Source organism: Polypterus senegalus, chromosome 11, assembly GCF_016835505.1.
Source record: "Polypterus senegalus isolate Bchr_013 chromosome 11, ASM1683550v1, whole genome shotgun sequence".
Classification (NCBI taxonomy): Eukaryota; Metazoa; Chordata; class Cladistia; order Polypteriformes; family Polypteridae; genus Polypterus; species Polypterus senegalus.
Window position 1 is genome coordinate 53,751,357 of NC_053164.1, and position 15,327 is coordinate 53,766,683.

The 15,327-nt window shown below is 38.6% G+C and overlaps 1 protein-coding gene across 3 annotated transcripts in view; it reads right to left on the minus strand.

Annotated features, from left to right (window-relative positions):
- Positions 1-15,327, minus strand: part of vwa7 (von Willebrand factor A domain containing 7) — a 46,843-nt gene that overhangs the window by 16,693 nt on the left and 14,823 nt on the right. For all 3 annotated transcript variants that reach the window (XM_039768653.1, XM_039768654.1, XM_039768655.1), the window contains 5 exons: positions 12,853-12,975; positions 10,708-10,903; positions 10,371-10,540; positions 4,602-4,714; positions 1,746-1,862 (listed from right to left, as the gene is read on the minus strand). In XM_039768653.1, coding sequence (XP_039624587.1) covers positions 1,746-1,862; positions 4,602-4,714; positions 10,371-10,540; positions 10,708-10,903; positions 12,853-12,975 — 719 coding nt within the window. The remainder of the gene's footprint in view (positions 1-1,745; positions 1,863-4,601; positions 4,715-10,370; positions 10,541-10,707; positions 10,904-12,852; positions 12,976-15,327) is intronic.

Below are 15,327 nucleotides of genomic sequence, written 5' to 3' on the forward strand. Positions count from 1 at the left end.
CACCAACCTGCCACACTCTGATGCTCTTGCGGGCTGGTTTAGTGCGCTTCAGCAGGGACTTGTATGCAGGAACCATAAAAACGCTGATATGATCTGAACAGCCCAGGTGAGGGTGGGGTAGTGCCTTGTAGGCGTCAGGAGCGCTCGTGTAAACATTGTCCAGACAGCTTCCCCCTCTAGTTGCTGAGCCACTGAAGTGTGCTCTACTATTGTTAGATAATTATTGGCTTTCTACTATGCTGAAATACTCTTGTGATACACTCCTGCATATTGAACAGTTAGTCCAGAGCAAATGGTCAGATTGGGATGAACTAAAAGACACTGGTATTTTGCAGCACCCAAAATATTTACATTGTGGGCCAGGTCACCAGCACAGCCAGGCTTGAATGTAAAGTTCACGGGCAGCATTTGACCTGTTCTTAGCCCTCTGCTCTTTTGTATCTAAAGGCTTCCCCTTGGCCATATCATTCATACTTATGGACTGGGTTATCACTTTATGCAGATGATACTCAACTCTGTTTCAACTCTATTTCAATGTTACAAGTTAAATTTTATCAGAGCTTTCTCAGCTCACAGCTCCTGCAGATTGGCACTAAAATGCAACTTATTCTTATTCCACCCACATAAATCACATTAAGAAACTTTCTTACTTCCACCTCTATAACATATCCCATGTTCTCTCATTCCTCTCCTTTTCTAATGCTGAGAAACTTTCCCATGTTTTATCACATCCTGCATCAATTATTGTAACTCCCTACTGGCAGGTAACCCTTCAAATTTTATATCATAGCTCCAGTTGATTCGGGACTCTGCTTCAAGAGTCCTTAGAACCAGCAACAGTGAGCACACATCCATCCTTCTTTACCTTCACTAGCTCCCTGTGTCTTACAGGACTGAATATAAGACTCTATTAGCAACCTACAAAGCTTTAAATGGCCTTGCACCAGACTATATCATTGACTTTCTCCATCACTATGCTCCTGGTTGCCCACTAATGTCCTCTGATTCTGGCAATCTTACTGTGCCTCACACTAGCCTGCACTCTATGGGTGACAGGGCCTTCAGCTGTATAGCACCCAGACTTTTGAATGACCTCCCAAAATTAGATCAGTTGACTCATCTGTTCAGAATGGCTTTTAACTTAATCTAACATTCTGCCCCTTCTTTCAGCTTACCTCTCTACCCAAATGATCAGGATAATTTGTGAATATGTGTTATATCACAAATGATGTTATTTGTTCAGACTTTTCTTCTAGTATTGAAATTTAGTATTTTACTCTGGTTTATTGTCTTTTATTCGATTTAAAGCTTGGTATATCCTGTATTTGTCGGTTTTAGTGTTCTGTGCAGAAAATAATTGTATCCAATATTAAATATGCTCTGCTGTTCTTTCTGAAACTCTGTGAAGCTGATGGGTAGATGGGATAAGCACTATATAGATTAAAGGTATTATTATCATCATCATCATGGGGTTTTACTTGCAATTATGCAGAAAATTAGCTTACTTAGGAAAAGTGATTATAAATATCTCCCTTCAGGTAAGCTATCCCTTCCCACCAAAATCCTACTTTATAGAAATAATTTTGATATTTGAAATAGACAACACTCATAACTATTAAGATAAATTTCTTAAGCCAGATCCTTAGTGCTATGTACAGTTTACAAAATTAAAAAACAGCTTAGGAATGGTCTTCAATAATAGCAACTTAGGACAACAGATGTAGAGCTGAACATAAAAAGCTCACCTTTGATCCTTTTTGAATTATTAAGGCTTCAATAATACTTTGAAGATTAATATCTTTAGGAGAAGCATCAGTGAAGACAAAGATCTCAGAGAGTGGCGGGGTATTTTCCAGTGCCAACTGTATAGGGATAAAGCCAGATTTATAACTCAGTACAACAGGAATTCAGCAAGCAAAAAATATAAGTATACCTATTGGTAAAAACTCCACCTGTAGTTTTTAAAACATTATGTTAATCAAATTCTAAAAGAATGAACTAAGACTAAGTATATAGTATGTGTAGTTGCTTCCTAAACTGGTATCCCTCTGTTAGGTATTAATGCTTCCTTTTTAAATGAACTAAAGCCATGCTTATTTTAATAAGGCTCAAACAACCTTGAAAAAAAACACATGAATGGTTTATCATTTCACCTATGACTTAACAATTACCTTAGGGAACATCTGTTCTTATACTGTAGTCAACTGTAATATGTGAAAGTTGTATCTTTACAGATCAAGGGAAATGTTCATCGCTGATAAGTTTTTTTTAATAAGGTAAAACATGCCCACTATACAAAGCATTTTAAACAGTTAAAGAAACAGAAAACTATTTTCTAAGTGCTATGTTGGACCCTTTCTCTGCCAAAAAGTCATAAAGGAGGGACAACATGAGAAGAGGCATAACCCGGCTGGGATGGGACTGAACTATTATCGGTTTCCTCCCCCTGTACAACAGGTGGCAGTGCACCCATTGGAATGGATCCAGTATAGACACCTGCAGGGATCTATGGGGTTCATATTCCTGAAGGACAACCCACAGGGTCTTTGTATGATGCCAAAGAGCACTGCAGGGAGAAGGACTCCCTATTTCAGGGAGCTTCCATTTGACCTGGATGTGATTCCATCGGGCTATGCCCTGGCACCAGCATTATAGGTGGCTGTCCAGTCTCGTCCAGTGGAGTCAGAGTCGGGAGGCAGAAGCTCACCTGGAGGAGAAAAAGAAGTATTTTGAATTGGGTATTGTGGTGTTAACTGTAACAAAAGAATTTGCAGAATAAAAAAAAAAAGTTTATTTGCCCCTTGGACTGTCTTGTTGTGGTTGTGTCTGGGGTTTTGGGACTCAATGGCACCCCTTGTCTTTCACAGTTTACATTATTGAATAGGGATCAATCTCACACAACAAATATGATGTGTAATTTTGTCAAAACATTTAGCAAAACCTCCTGTGTGCATGTCATTCTATTGCTTTATTGCAGTAGTTTCAGGTTCTGTTCTGGGATACCCACATGGCTTCAGGTTTCTATTCATTTTTACTTTGTCATTGATCTCATCGTTTAGCTATTTCACTACAAATAGTTCAAAGGAATTCAAAAATATTTTTATATTTCAACGTTGCTTTAAATGTTTTGGTTGCTATTGACATTTGCTTACAATTTTTACTGTAAAGTTTACTACATTAACTGTTTCAAAATTGATGATTACCAATGAGCAGTGTGGACATAGCTGCAAACAATACTGAAAACTAAAGGGAAGAAATTACTCTAATGCTATTTTTACTTGTCTGCTCAAAAGGAAATCAGTCAGTCATTTTCTATCCCACTTAGTCCTGAACAGGGTCATGAGGGTCGGCTGAAGCATATCCCTGCCAGCACAGAGCACAAGGCAGGAGCAAACCCTGAACAGGGTGCCAGTCCATCACAGGGTGAACACTCATTCATACATTAGGGCCAATTTAGGATCACCTATTCACCCAATTTCCATGTCTTTGAATGGTGGGAGGAAACTGGAACACCCGGTGGAAAACCACACAGACACAGGGAGAACATGCAAACTCCATCCAGAGCGTGAACCCTGGTCTCCTCACTGAAAAACAGCAGCACTCCCCCTGCACCACCCCTTATTAAGAAATGTTTCTTACAAATGAGCAGACAACAACATATGGCATGTAAGCATTTTCAGCACTTGGAAATTTACCTAAGGGAGTAAACTCTATAGAAGAGGAAAACAAAAACTTAAGAAGCTGTGGCGAAAATACAAACACTTCAACATTTCTTAGAATATGAGGAAAACTTACTTAACAATTGTATCAATTAAAATTAAGGATGATGCACTGATTGTGACATTGGTTGGGATACAAACCTGAGGCCACATGAGGTCCCTTGGGACTGAACTTTGGAGCTGCCAGTTTATAGTATTCTTTCTGCCAACCATTTTTATTAACTTCATGTATTTCATGTTATGTTCATTTATGCAGGTCGTTTGCATTTGCATCTTTATTGCCTCAAGTGGGTCATTTGGTTTGTTAGCAGGTTTTACAGTGAGGCCCCAACATATCGTTAAAAGCATATCAACAGAGAACACCATGTCAGACATAAACTTTATACATGTACAAAAAATCAAGATACAACATGGAGCGTAATACTGATGATTTAACATTACTTCATACAGTACATCCATCCATTATCCAACCCGCTATATCCTAACTACAGGGTCACAGGTCTGCTGGAGTCAATCCCAGCCAACACAGGGCGCAAGGCAGGAAACAAACCCCAGGCAGGATGCCACGTCAATGCACCTAACCTGCATGTCTTGGGACTGTGGGAGGAAACCGGAGTATTCGGAAGAAACCCATGCAGACATGGGGAGAAAATGCAAACTTCATGCAGGAAGGACCCGGGTCTCCTAACTGTGAGGCAGCAGCGCTAAGACTGCACCACCATGCATTGGCAAATGTCTTGATTTAAGACCATGAAAATTTATTGAAGTTAAACATATTTAGGAGATTAATAACAGTTGGAGTGAAGGAGTATTTGACCTCTTTGTTTTTTATCTATGGAACCTTGAACCTGTACTTTAAATCATTTAAAATTGCTGCATTACCTTAATGGCTGATAGACACATCTCAGGTTCGTCACCTCCTGACAATGAAGTAAGATTGTTCAGAAACATAATAAACTTCTCTGGATCAGTGGTTTTGTAAACTGGCCCAAAGCCTGTAACAAATGGAACATAACTAAATGTGCTTATTTGGGGCAAAGAACTGAAGCACGTTTCTTCTTGCATGTGTGTAACCAAAGATGAAATGTATCTACTTGATAATTGTGATTTATGAGCGAAAGTGTTTAGCACACATTTAGCTGATGTAAGGACAGTTCTTTCAGGCAGGGATTTTAATTGATTAAAGAACCTGACCCATCATTTTTAGGCAGAGGCCATGAATGATTAGAGCAGGTGCACTGTGCACACATAGCGAAACAGGTGCTATTTGGGTCTTAGAAGGACACAGTCCATAAACAACATTGCAATTATTCATACCAAGTTTCACAAAAAGCTCACTGAATATGCAAAATGTGTGGGTATTTATCATGATGAGGTACCCTCCAGAAGCCGCCAGGCACTACGCCGAACTGGGTGTACATTTATCAGAAGAACTAGATGATGACTATACTGTTTCAATGGCTTCTCTTCGGCCTGGATATGTATGTATACAATGTATATTGGGAGAGAAGCTGCATTTTAAAGCAAATTATATATATACATATATATATACATACACTGCTCACAAAAATTAAAGGAACACTTTAAAGAAACACATTAGATACATCAGATCTCAATATGAAGTTGGATATCTATACAAATAACGACAGGGCAATGTCTTAAGAACAAAAGGATGCCAAGTCTTTTAATGGAAATAAGGGCTCAATTGTGTAGACACCCTAAAATCAGAGTGAAATGAAGATGTGGCAGGCTAGTCCATTTTTTCAAAAACTTAATTTCTGCTACTCAAAATGCTTTTCAGTATCTTGTGTGGCCCCCACGAGCTTGTATGCATGCTTGACAACGTCGGGCATGCTCCTAATGAGATGACGGATGGTGTCTTGTGGCATTTCCTCCCAGATCTGTATGAGGGCATCCCTGAGCTGTTGTACAGTCTGAGGAGCAACCTGGCGGCCTAATGGACCGAAACATAATGCCCCACAGATGTTCTATTGGGTTTAAGTCAGGGGATCGTGAAGGCCATTCAATTGTTTCAATTCCTTCATCCTCCATGTACTGCCTGCATACTCTTGCCACATGAGGCCGGGCATTGTCGTGCATTAGGAGGAAACCAGGACCTACTGCACCAGCGTAGGGTCTGACAATGGGTCCAAGGATTTCATCCTGATACCTAATGACAGTCAAGATGCCGTTGTCTAGCCTGTAGAGGTCTGTGAGTCGTTCCATGGATATGCCTCCAAGATCATCACTGACCCACCACCAAACCAGTCATGCTAAACGATGTTACAGGCAGCATAATATTCTCCACGGCTTCTCCTAACCCTTTCAAGTCTTTCACATATACTCAGGGTGAACCTGCTCTCATCTGTGAAAAGCACAGGACGCCAGTGGTGGACCTGCCAATTCTGGTATTCTATGGCAAATGCCAATTGAGCTCCCCGGTGCTGTGCAGTGAGCACAGGGCGCAGTAGACATTTGGGCCCTCAGGTAACCTTTATGAAGTCTGTTTCTGATTGTTTGGTCAAAGACATTCACACCAGTGGCCTGCTGGAGGTCATTTTGTAGGGCTCTGGCAGTGCTCATCCTGTTCCTCCTTGTCCAAAGGAGCAGATACTGGTCCTGCTGATGGGTTATGGACCTTCTAAGGCCCTCTCCAGCTCTCCTAGAGTAACTGCTTGTCTCCTAGAATCTCCTCCATGCCCTTGAGACTGTGCAGGGAGACACAGCAAACCTTCTGGCAATGACACGTATTGATGTGCCATCCTGGAGAAGTTGGACTACCTGTGCAACCTCTGTAGGGTCCAGGTATCGCCTCATGCTACCAGTAGTGAAGAAGAAATAGTCAACTAGTGAAGAAACAGTCAGAAAAGATAAGGAGGGAAAAATGTCAGTGGCCTCCACCTGTTAAACCATTCCTGTTTTGGGGGTCATCTCATTGTTGCCCCTCTAGTGCATCTGTTGTTAATTTCATTAACACCACAGAAGCTGAAACTGATTAACAACCCCCTCTGCTACTTAACTGACCAGATTAATATCCCATAAGTTTCATTGACTTTATGCTTTATGCTATACTCTGATTAAAAAGTGTTCCTTTAATTCTTTTGAGCAGTATAGATCTTGGCGAAGCCGATTAGCATATTGTAATGTTTTTTTCTTTCACTTCACTTTTTCTTAACTTAATTTTCTTCTTCACTAGTTTTTTTCTTTTTTGCCACGCTTTCGTCACTTTCATTTGCAGCGCGTTTCAATAGAAACCAATCCGAGGAGCTTTGTTTAGTCCTCCCCTTTAGTATGTTTCTGAAATGAGTTAGGAAGGTGTCATTAAATAGCACTGCTGCATGATCAGTTGTAACTTTTTTAGCGTGTTTCTTTTCTTTAAAGTTCAAAACTTTTTCTCACATTGCAAACACTTCCTTTATCTCACTTTAAGAGATAACCTCCTCCGTGATACCGATCTCCTGCAGAGATATATATATACTAGCTGTACCCATAGTAATGAAACAGGACAAACTTTAATCAATAGACATTGGTACTTTATCTGATCGTGTTCAGCTCTGATGGGAAAGCGTTCCCCACATGGGGAGAAAAGCACATGGCCGTGATATCTCTGGCAATCAGCAGCTACCCTCTAAAACACATGGAGCGTTGATCTCTCTCTCAAAAACGTCAAACGTTACTCCTTACACCATCTCAAAAAGAAGTTGGCGAGTAAATGAGGAAGGGCCCGCCCCCCTGCTCTTGACCCACAGCCACTCTGTTCGATTTGCATAAATACATCGGTACCACAAGCGAACTATGATACTTAGCGCAATGACAGAATTCACAAAATCAACTGGAAAGTTCAAGCAAATTATAGAAAACAACCAGATCTAAATCCGTTAAGTAATTCTCTCGTGAAAAGCAGACAGACATAAAGAAGACAGATATACAGACAGAAAACGCTTGGACCACTAAATGTTTAAAACCGCTTCTTAGCGAGCACCTATGGGCCAAGGGTAATCTACATTCCAAATTTCAAGTCCCAAGTCCTCATGGTTCAGGAGATTTCGTGATGAGTGAGTCAGTGGTATTTGGTATACATATCTTTTTGTACCATATTTTTTTCTTCTGATTATTTCCACCAAGGGGTGGGGTACATATACAGGTTCAAGCATGTCATGCACTTTGATTTGATTTTCTTTTCAATAAAGAGCACAATCCCAGGGAGCAAGCCCCCCCTGCTGGAAACAGTATGTTCAAATACTAGAAAGGGCATTCCATTTGAAAAGAAAAACACAGCATTATGCTGTGTATTGAAAGTAAAAACACCTTGAATAAAAAAAATATTGCACGATCTGAACTCTGAAGTAACTTACAGCAGTATAAGGTCTCTTCGAGCTGTAGATTAGCTCAGCAGCATTAAGTGCAAGGTAACCTCCAATTCTAACTTGGGACACCAGCTACATATGATAGACACATTTATTTATATTTCTATAATTAGCATGACTGTGGAAAAAGAGACTTCCTGATTCCTAAAGATATAAATGTTAGAATAATGGAATTTCAAGAATAGCCTGGTCTCAGTGTACCATGTGATAAAATAGCATCCTATCCAAGGTTGGTTTTTCACTCTTGCACTCAAGTTCTGGGAGAATCAGCTTCATTTCCTGTTTCTCAATAAAGTAATGGGTGACACCTTCACCATAAGGTGATTTGAATCAGAAAAGAATTTCCTGCTTTAGTTTTGCTTTTGCCAAATTGTGTATTTCTACATACTCCTGAAATATAAATTATTGATATAGTTTCTGCACTAATTTACTTCACTTATTTGTTCCTACATATTTAAATACTGCCTGTACTGAAATAATGAATGCTGCGTAAATACATAATACAATTTGCAGGTGTGGTGTAATGACTAAGGCATTTGACTTTGAAGCACAATGCTGGTGGTTCAATTCTCTTCTCATTTAGCCTGCCTTTGTTTCAATAATAAAAAACGGAAGTTCCTGGCACTTGACTTTCCCTACATAAAGCAATGATTTTAGCAGTAAAATGTTGTATTTTGCTTCAAAGAAATAGGCTTCTGCATTTTGCAATATTGATAACTGTGCCGAGTTTCATTACAACTGAGTGATGATTAGAGTTTGAGTCTACAGAGACACATCACTAGGGAATGTCTCAAATATGCAACTCAGTGAAAATTATGACCCGTTCATTACAGTAATTTCATTATACAGCATTTACACATATAAGCACATATACTCTTGAAAAAAATCACTGTGGTACAGAGGTAGTGCAACCAGACATCCTGTATCTCCTGAGCCTGTGTTGAATTTAGGGACCCTGATTTTTGTTTAACAAAAATATTTATTTGTCTTATGTTTAGATGTTACCAATTTCTCTGTCCAGAAACAAAATACCATTCCAGCTGCACATTTTTATTACCAATCATATCATTTGTATTCAAAACAGACAAGGTCTAACCAACCAAATGTTTTATGACTATGAAGCTTACACTTATCTCGGGTCATGGGATCGACATATCTGTAATACTATAGTAGTCATTTACGCATCCTGTGAAAAATTCCCCACAATGAAATACACTACCTTCAAACTGAGAGAGGATAAGTAACCCAGTAATACCAGTTAAATAGAGAATTTTTAAGGTGTCTTTATAAATTATAATGCAGCTATCACTTTTGAAATAAAATAACTGTATTTGTCCCCAGGGGGAACTTTGGCTTTTTTACAGAAGCTCTTTAAAAATTAAATACATAGACAGTAAATAAATAAATATTCATTAACGCTTCAGTCTCAGCACATACTGGATTGACTATAAACCAAGAAAATTCAAAAGAAAGAAAAGTTCTGATTTGGCTGTCACAGTCAGAGTGAGACATATTGCAGACGTATTGCTGTTGGTATAAGAGGATATGTAGCATTACTAATAATGGCACTCAGTTTTGTTTAAATTCTGTGTTTTGCTATGACCACCAGGTGGTCCACAGTATGTCTCATAACCGAGCTTGCCCTTTTAATTAGCTTGTTGATTCAGTGGCCCTCTCTTGAAGTGATGTTACTAGCCCAGCACACCACACCATAGAAAACTGCACTGGCCATCACAGAGTTTTAGAAAATGTGAAAAATGTCACTTCCCACATTAAAGGAACACAGTCTCCTAAGGAAAAAGAACTCTGCTCTGTCCTTTCTTATACAGATCCTCTGTGTTTGTGTGTGTATTGTAAAAGCCTTTACGTCTTCCTCTGTTGTTGTCACTTGTGGTTTCTGTCATATAGCAAACTGTCTACAGTGCACTAATAATGTAGCTTACAGTGTATGATATGAGTGGCTGTGTTGGACCTCATTCTAGTTGTATGGAGTGGTTATCCATGAAATTAGTATCAATGTGGGTGAAAGGTACAGTATGTGTGTATTCTAATCCCAGAATTGAAGCAAAAAAATTCAAATATCAAAAATGTGCATGTATTAATCATTATAATCCACTCAAGCAATACAATGCCCCTCCCAATATCTAAATTGGTTTAGAGAAACCTACTTATATACTCTAGATAATTATCAGTATATAAAGCCACTAGTATGTTAAATTAAGTTTGGTTGTTGTTCTTTCAAGGAGATACTTTTTTTGAATAACACTGAGCTTTGAATTCATACCTGGGTCATGAAAAGGAACCAGGACATAAAGAAATGTTTCAGGGTACAGCCCCTTTCTCTCCTGGATGACTGAAATGGCTCGTTGACGTGCTGCATCAATTTCTTCAAACATGCTGCCAGTGGTATCAATCACAAAGCAAAGTACCATGTGGTGAAGGACATTTAAAAGCCTGCACACCAAAAAATATTGACTACTTAATGCCAAAAAAACAAAACAATCTTTGAAATTAGTCACAGTAGTTAATGTACAAATCTGTTTAATTCCTGGATATACACATTTTAAGCATAAACTTATAAGGTATGCAGTGTAAGTCCATTTTGTTTGCCATTCACTTACATGAGAAAGGCTTCATTTCCTACTGCATTCCACAGATCCTCAAGTGTGGCAACAGTTGCAAGAGTGGCAAGGTGAGCAGCATCCTCATGAAGATAATTGTGAGGAGAGAAGAGAAAAGAAGTAGTGTCTTTATTGATTCCACCTTTTGCACTTTGATGGCGGCTTTTATCAAATATGCCTCCATGACTGCATTTCCCTGAAAAAACATTGCTGATTTTAAGACGTGTGACAGTTGCTGAAAATGAACATTTATCTTGTAATTGCTGTTGGAGATAATTAACACATGGCTCCTGTTTCTGTCCCTCTTTTCACATGCTTCCTGCTACTAAATGTTATGCAGTTAGTAGTAAAGACAGAAATAATTTTAAATACGGATTTTTAAATCTCAACTAAAAGTTCATAACAAAAAATCAGTCCTGTATTTTCGTAAGCCAGAAACCAAAAGGCCATTTGAGAAAAATAATGTGGAAACTCTGTATTTCAGAAAGTCAAAATGAGCATAAACCAAAGCATACTATATACAAAATATTTTTATCCAGTCTCTGGTAATCCTACATAGCAAAGAGGTTAGAAACCATTCACAAGCTAAGCCCAAAACAGAAGTGCCCATAAAAAAACAAAATGTTGTCACAATTATAATTCATCACATTTAATTAGCGCTTTTCTCAGTACTGAAAGCGCTATCCACACAGGGAGGAACCAGGAAGCAAACCCACAATCTTCCACAGTCTCCTTGCAGCAGCACTACCACTGTGCCACCTGTGAGGACCCAATAACACATTAAAATAAACAGAAGTCTTTAAACACATTTCAGATAAACTTTTAAAGTGCAGAATCCACAAAAGGTTCATAATAAACCATAAAAAGTTTTAAAAGGAAACCAATTCATAGCACAAAACAGACTACCACATGCCTTTAGCCCTTCACTCGAGGAGGGTAAAATTGCAGTGTTATATACAAGGGAGTGTTTGCAATTCAAGAACACCTCCCTAGGAATTACTCTAATGCATGCCAAAGTGAAAAAAAAGAAAATTATACATAGCAAATTATGAGCTCTGGATTGAACTTAAAATTGAACTCCAACTGCATATTGAACTGTTATTGATATCAGGTTTAATATATTTGTATCTTAAAAGCCTGAAGCTGAAATGCTGGAGTTTATCCAAGCACTAATCAGATCTTAAGACCAATAAGTGCAAGAATTAAAGGAGAACTGTAAGGAAGAATGGGCTAGAAGAATCATTTGTTTTTAGTCATTACAGTTAAAATTGAAGCAGTCAGTCACTGCAACACAACTATTTCATTAAAAACTGAAAATAATATTAATAAAAAATGACTGCAAAATATGATACAGTACTTCAGAAATCCTGAAATGGGAACATTGATGAACAATAAGTTGTAACAATTACTCAAAATTTTTTTTTAAAAAACACAGAGTCATAACAGTTTGTGCTCAAGACTACGAAAGGATAATTATAAAGTTTGCATAAAACTATTTCACTGTCTGTGTATCTTGTATAACAGCACTTCTTAAAGTTTGTCTGTTGAATATGTATACTTTCACTATTGTATACAAAGTATCTATCTATCTATCTATCTATTTGTCTGTCTGTCTATCTATGTGTGTGTGTATAATAGCAAATAATATAACTGTACACATAAATGAGTTTTTGATTCTTCATAAATTGCAATCCTTTCTGATAATATGTCTTCACTTTGTCATTATGAGTTATTGAGTTTAGATTGATGGGTAGAAATGGCAAAATTAATCCATTTAAAGTAAAATCTACAACTAATAAAGCGTGCAGAAAATGAAGGGATCTGAATACTGTACTGGATACTTTTCCCCTGCGTTTTATATATATAAAACTTATCCTTATTTTTATGTTCAATAGATTGCCAAATTAAACTTTTTTGATTTGTTTGTCAAATGAGATTAAATTGAGGAATATATGGCTATTAGTTACATATTAATATATACAAACATACAATTGAAAAATAGTTGTTAGCTTTGCATTAATAAATAAACCATACAATTAAAAGATGGCATACTAAGTTTTTCACATGACTGTATATTATATTAATAGAAGCATGTTTTTAAATAGACTTTTAAAAATAAAATTAAAATGAGCTGATGTACTATACCTGGAGGCTTTTTGGGATCATCACCATAGTAGCCTGTAGTCAGAAATTTATTTTTGTTGATTTTCTCCAGGATGTTGTTGTTACAGGTAAATCTGTCACAGTCTGTACATGTTTGCATATTCTCTAAACATAACAATGCATTGAATGACAACATTACAACATATTTCCATCCATCTATTCCATCAATCCTCTATTTTTTTAACCTGCTGTTTCCATTAGAGTGTCTCAAGAAGCTAAAGCTTATCCTTGACATTTCAAATCACATACTATCTCTGGCTAGTTCAGTCCATAATATGCCACACTATATCATATGAATCCAATCTAGAGTAAACAATTAATTCAACATGTACATCTTCGGAATGAGTGTAGAACCTGGAAAATACAGAATAAATTCACACAGATATGAAAAAATAATGCAAACTGCAGATATACAGCATCTAAAGCAATGTATACAGTGCATCCGGAAAGTATTCACAGCGCATCACTTTTTCCACATTTTGTTATGTTACAGCCTTATTCCAAAATGAATTGAATTAATTTTTTTCCTCAGAATTCTACACACAACACCCCATAATGACAACATGAAAAGAGTTTACTTGAGGTTTTGCAAATTTATTAAAAATTTAAAAATTGAGAAACCACATGTACTTAAGTATTCACAGCCTTTGCTCAATACTTTATTGATGCACCTTTGGCAGCAATTACAGCCTCAAGTCTTTTTGAATATGATGCCACAACCTTGCCACACCTATCCTTGGCCAGTTTCGCCCATTCCTCTTTGCAGCACCTCTCAAGCTCCATCAGGCTGGATGGGAAGCGTCGGTGCACAGCCATTTTAAGATCTCTCCAGAGATGTTCAATTGGATTCAAGTCTGGGCTCTGGCTGGGCCACTCAAGGACATTCACAGAGTTGTCCTGAAGCCACTCCTTTGATATGTTTGCTGTGTGCTTTGGATCGTTGTCCTGCTGAAAGATGAACCGTCGCCCCAGTCTGAGGTCAAGAGCGCTCTGGTGCAGGTTTTCATCCAGAATGTCTCTGTACATTGCTGAAGTCATCTTTCCCTTTATCCTGACTAGTCTCCCAGTTCCTGCCCCTGAAAAACATCCCCACAGCATGATGCTGCCACCACCATGCTTCACTGTAGGTATGGTTTTGGCATGGTGATGAGCGGTGCCTGGTTTCCTCCAAACGTGACGCCTGGCATTCACACCAAAGAGTTCAACCTTTTTCTCATCAGACCAGAGAATTTTGTTTCTCATGGGCTGAGAGTCCTTCAGGTGCCTTTTGGCAAACTCCAGGCGGGGCTGCCATGTGCCTTTTACTAAGGAGTGGCTTGTGTCTGGCCACTGTACCATATAGGCATGATTGGTGGATTGCTACAGAGATGGCTGTCCTTCTGGAAGGTTCTCCTCTCTCCACAGAGGACCTCTGGAGCTCTGACATGACCATCGGGTTCTTGGTCACCTCCCTGACTAAGGCCCTTCTACCCCAATCGCTCAGTTTAGATGGCCGGCCAGCTCTAGGAAGAGTCCTGGTGGTTTCGAACTTCTTCCACTTACGGATGATGGAGGCCACTGTGCTCATTGGGACCTTCAAAGCAGCAGACATTATTCTGTAACCTTCCCCAGATTTGTGCCTTGAGACAATCCTGTCTCGGAGGTCCACAGACAATTCCTTTGACTTCATACTTGGTTTGTGCTCTGACATGAACTGTCAACTGTGGGACCTTATATAGACAGGTGTGTGCCTTTCCAAATTATGTCCAATCAACTGAATTTACCACAGGTGGACTCCAATTAAGCTGCAGAAACATCTCAAGGATGATCAGGGGAAACAGAATGCACCTGAACTCAATTTTGAGCTTCATGGCAAAGGCTGTGAATACTTATGTACATGTGCTTTCTCAATTTTTTTATTTTTAATAAATTTGCAAAAAACTCAAGTAAACTTTTTTCACGTTGTCATTATGGAGTGTTGCGTGTAGAATTCCGAGGAAAAAAATGAATTTAATCCATTTTGGAATAAGGCTGTAACATAAAATGTGGAAAAAGTGATGCGCTGTGAATACTTTCCGGATGCACTGTAAACCCTGGCTCCTTAAATTAACCATGCCTCTATTCTCCCGTTTGTATTCATGGCTTATTTCACTTTTATGTAAATATCTTTCCATTACTTAATATAAATGCAGTGTCAAATACGTGTGCTTGGGAGAAGGTTGATAGGCTCAAATAATGTTTCTCAGCTGGACCAGGGGGTGGCGCTGTCATCTTTATCCCTCTGCATACCAGCCAAACAGTGACATCACCACACTTCCGTTTTTACCTGATGACAATTTCCCTCTCAGAACCCACCAACTGAAGACAACTATTTCTATTCCGGCCACCCTGGACCATCCCCTTCCTGTCTCCACCATATAAATATCTCTGTTTCCCATCTGTATTGTATCTGGCTGTAACCACGTGTTTTTTTTTTCT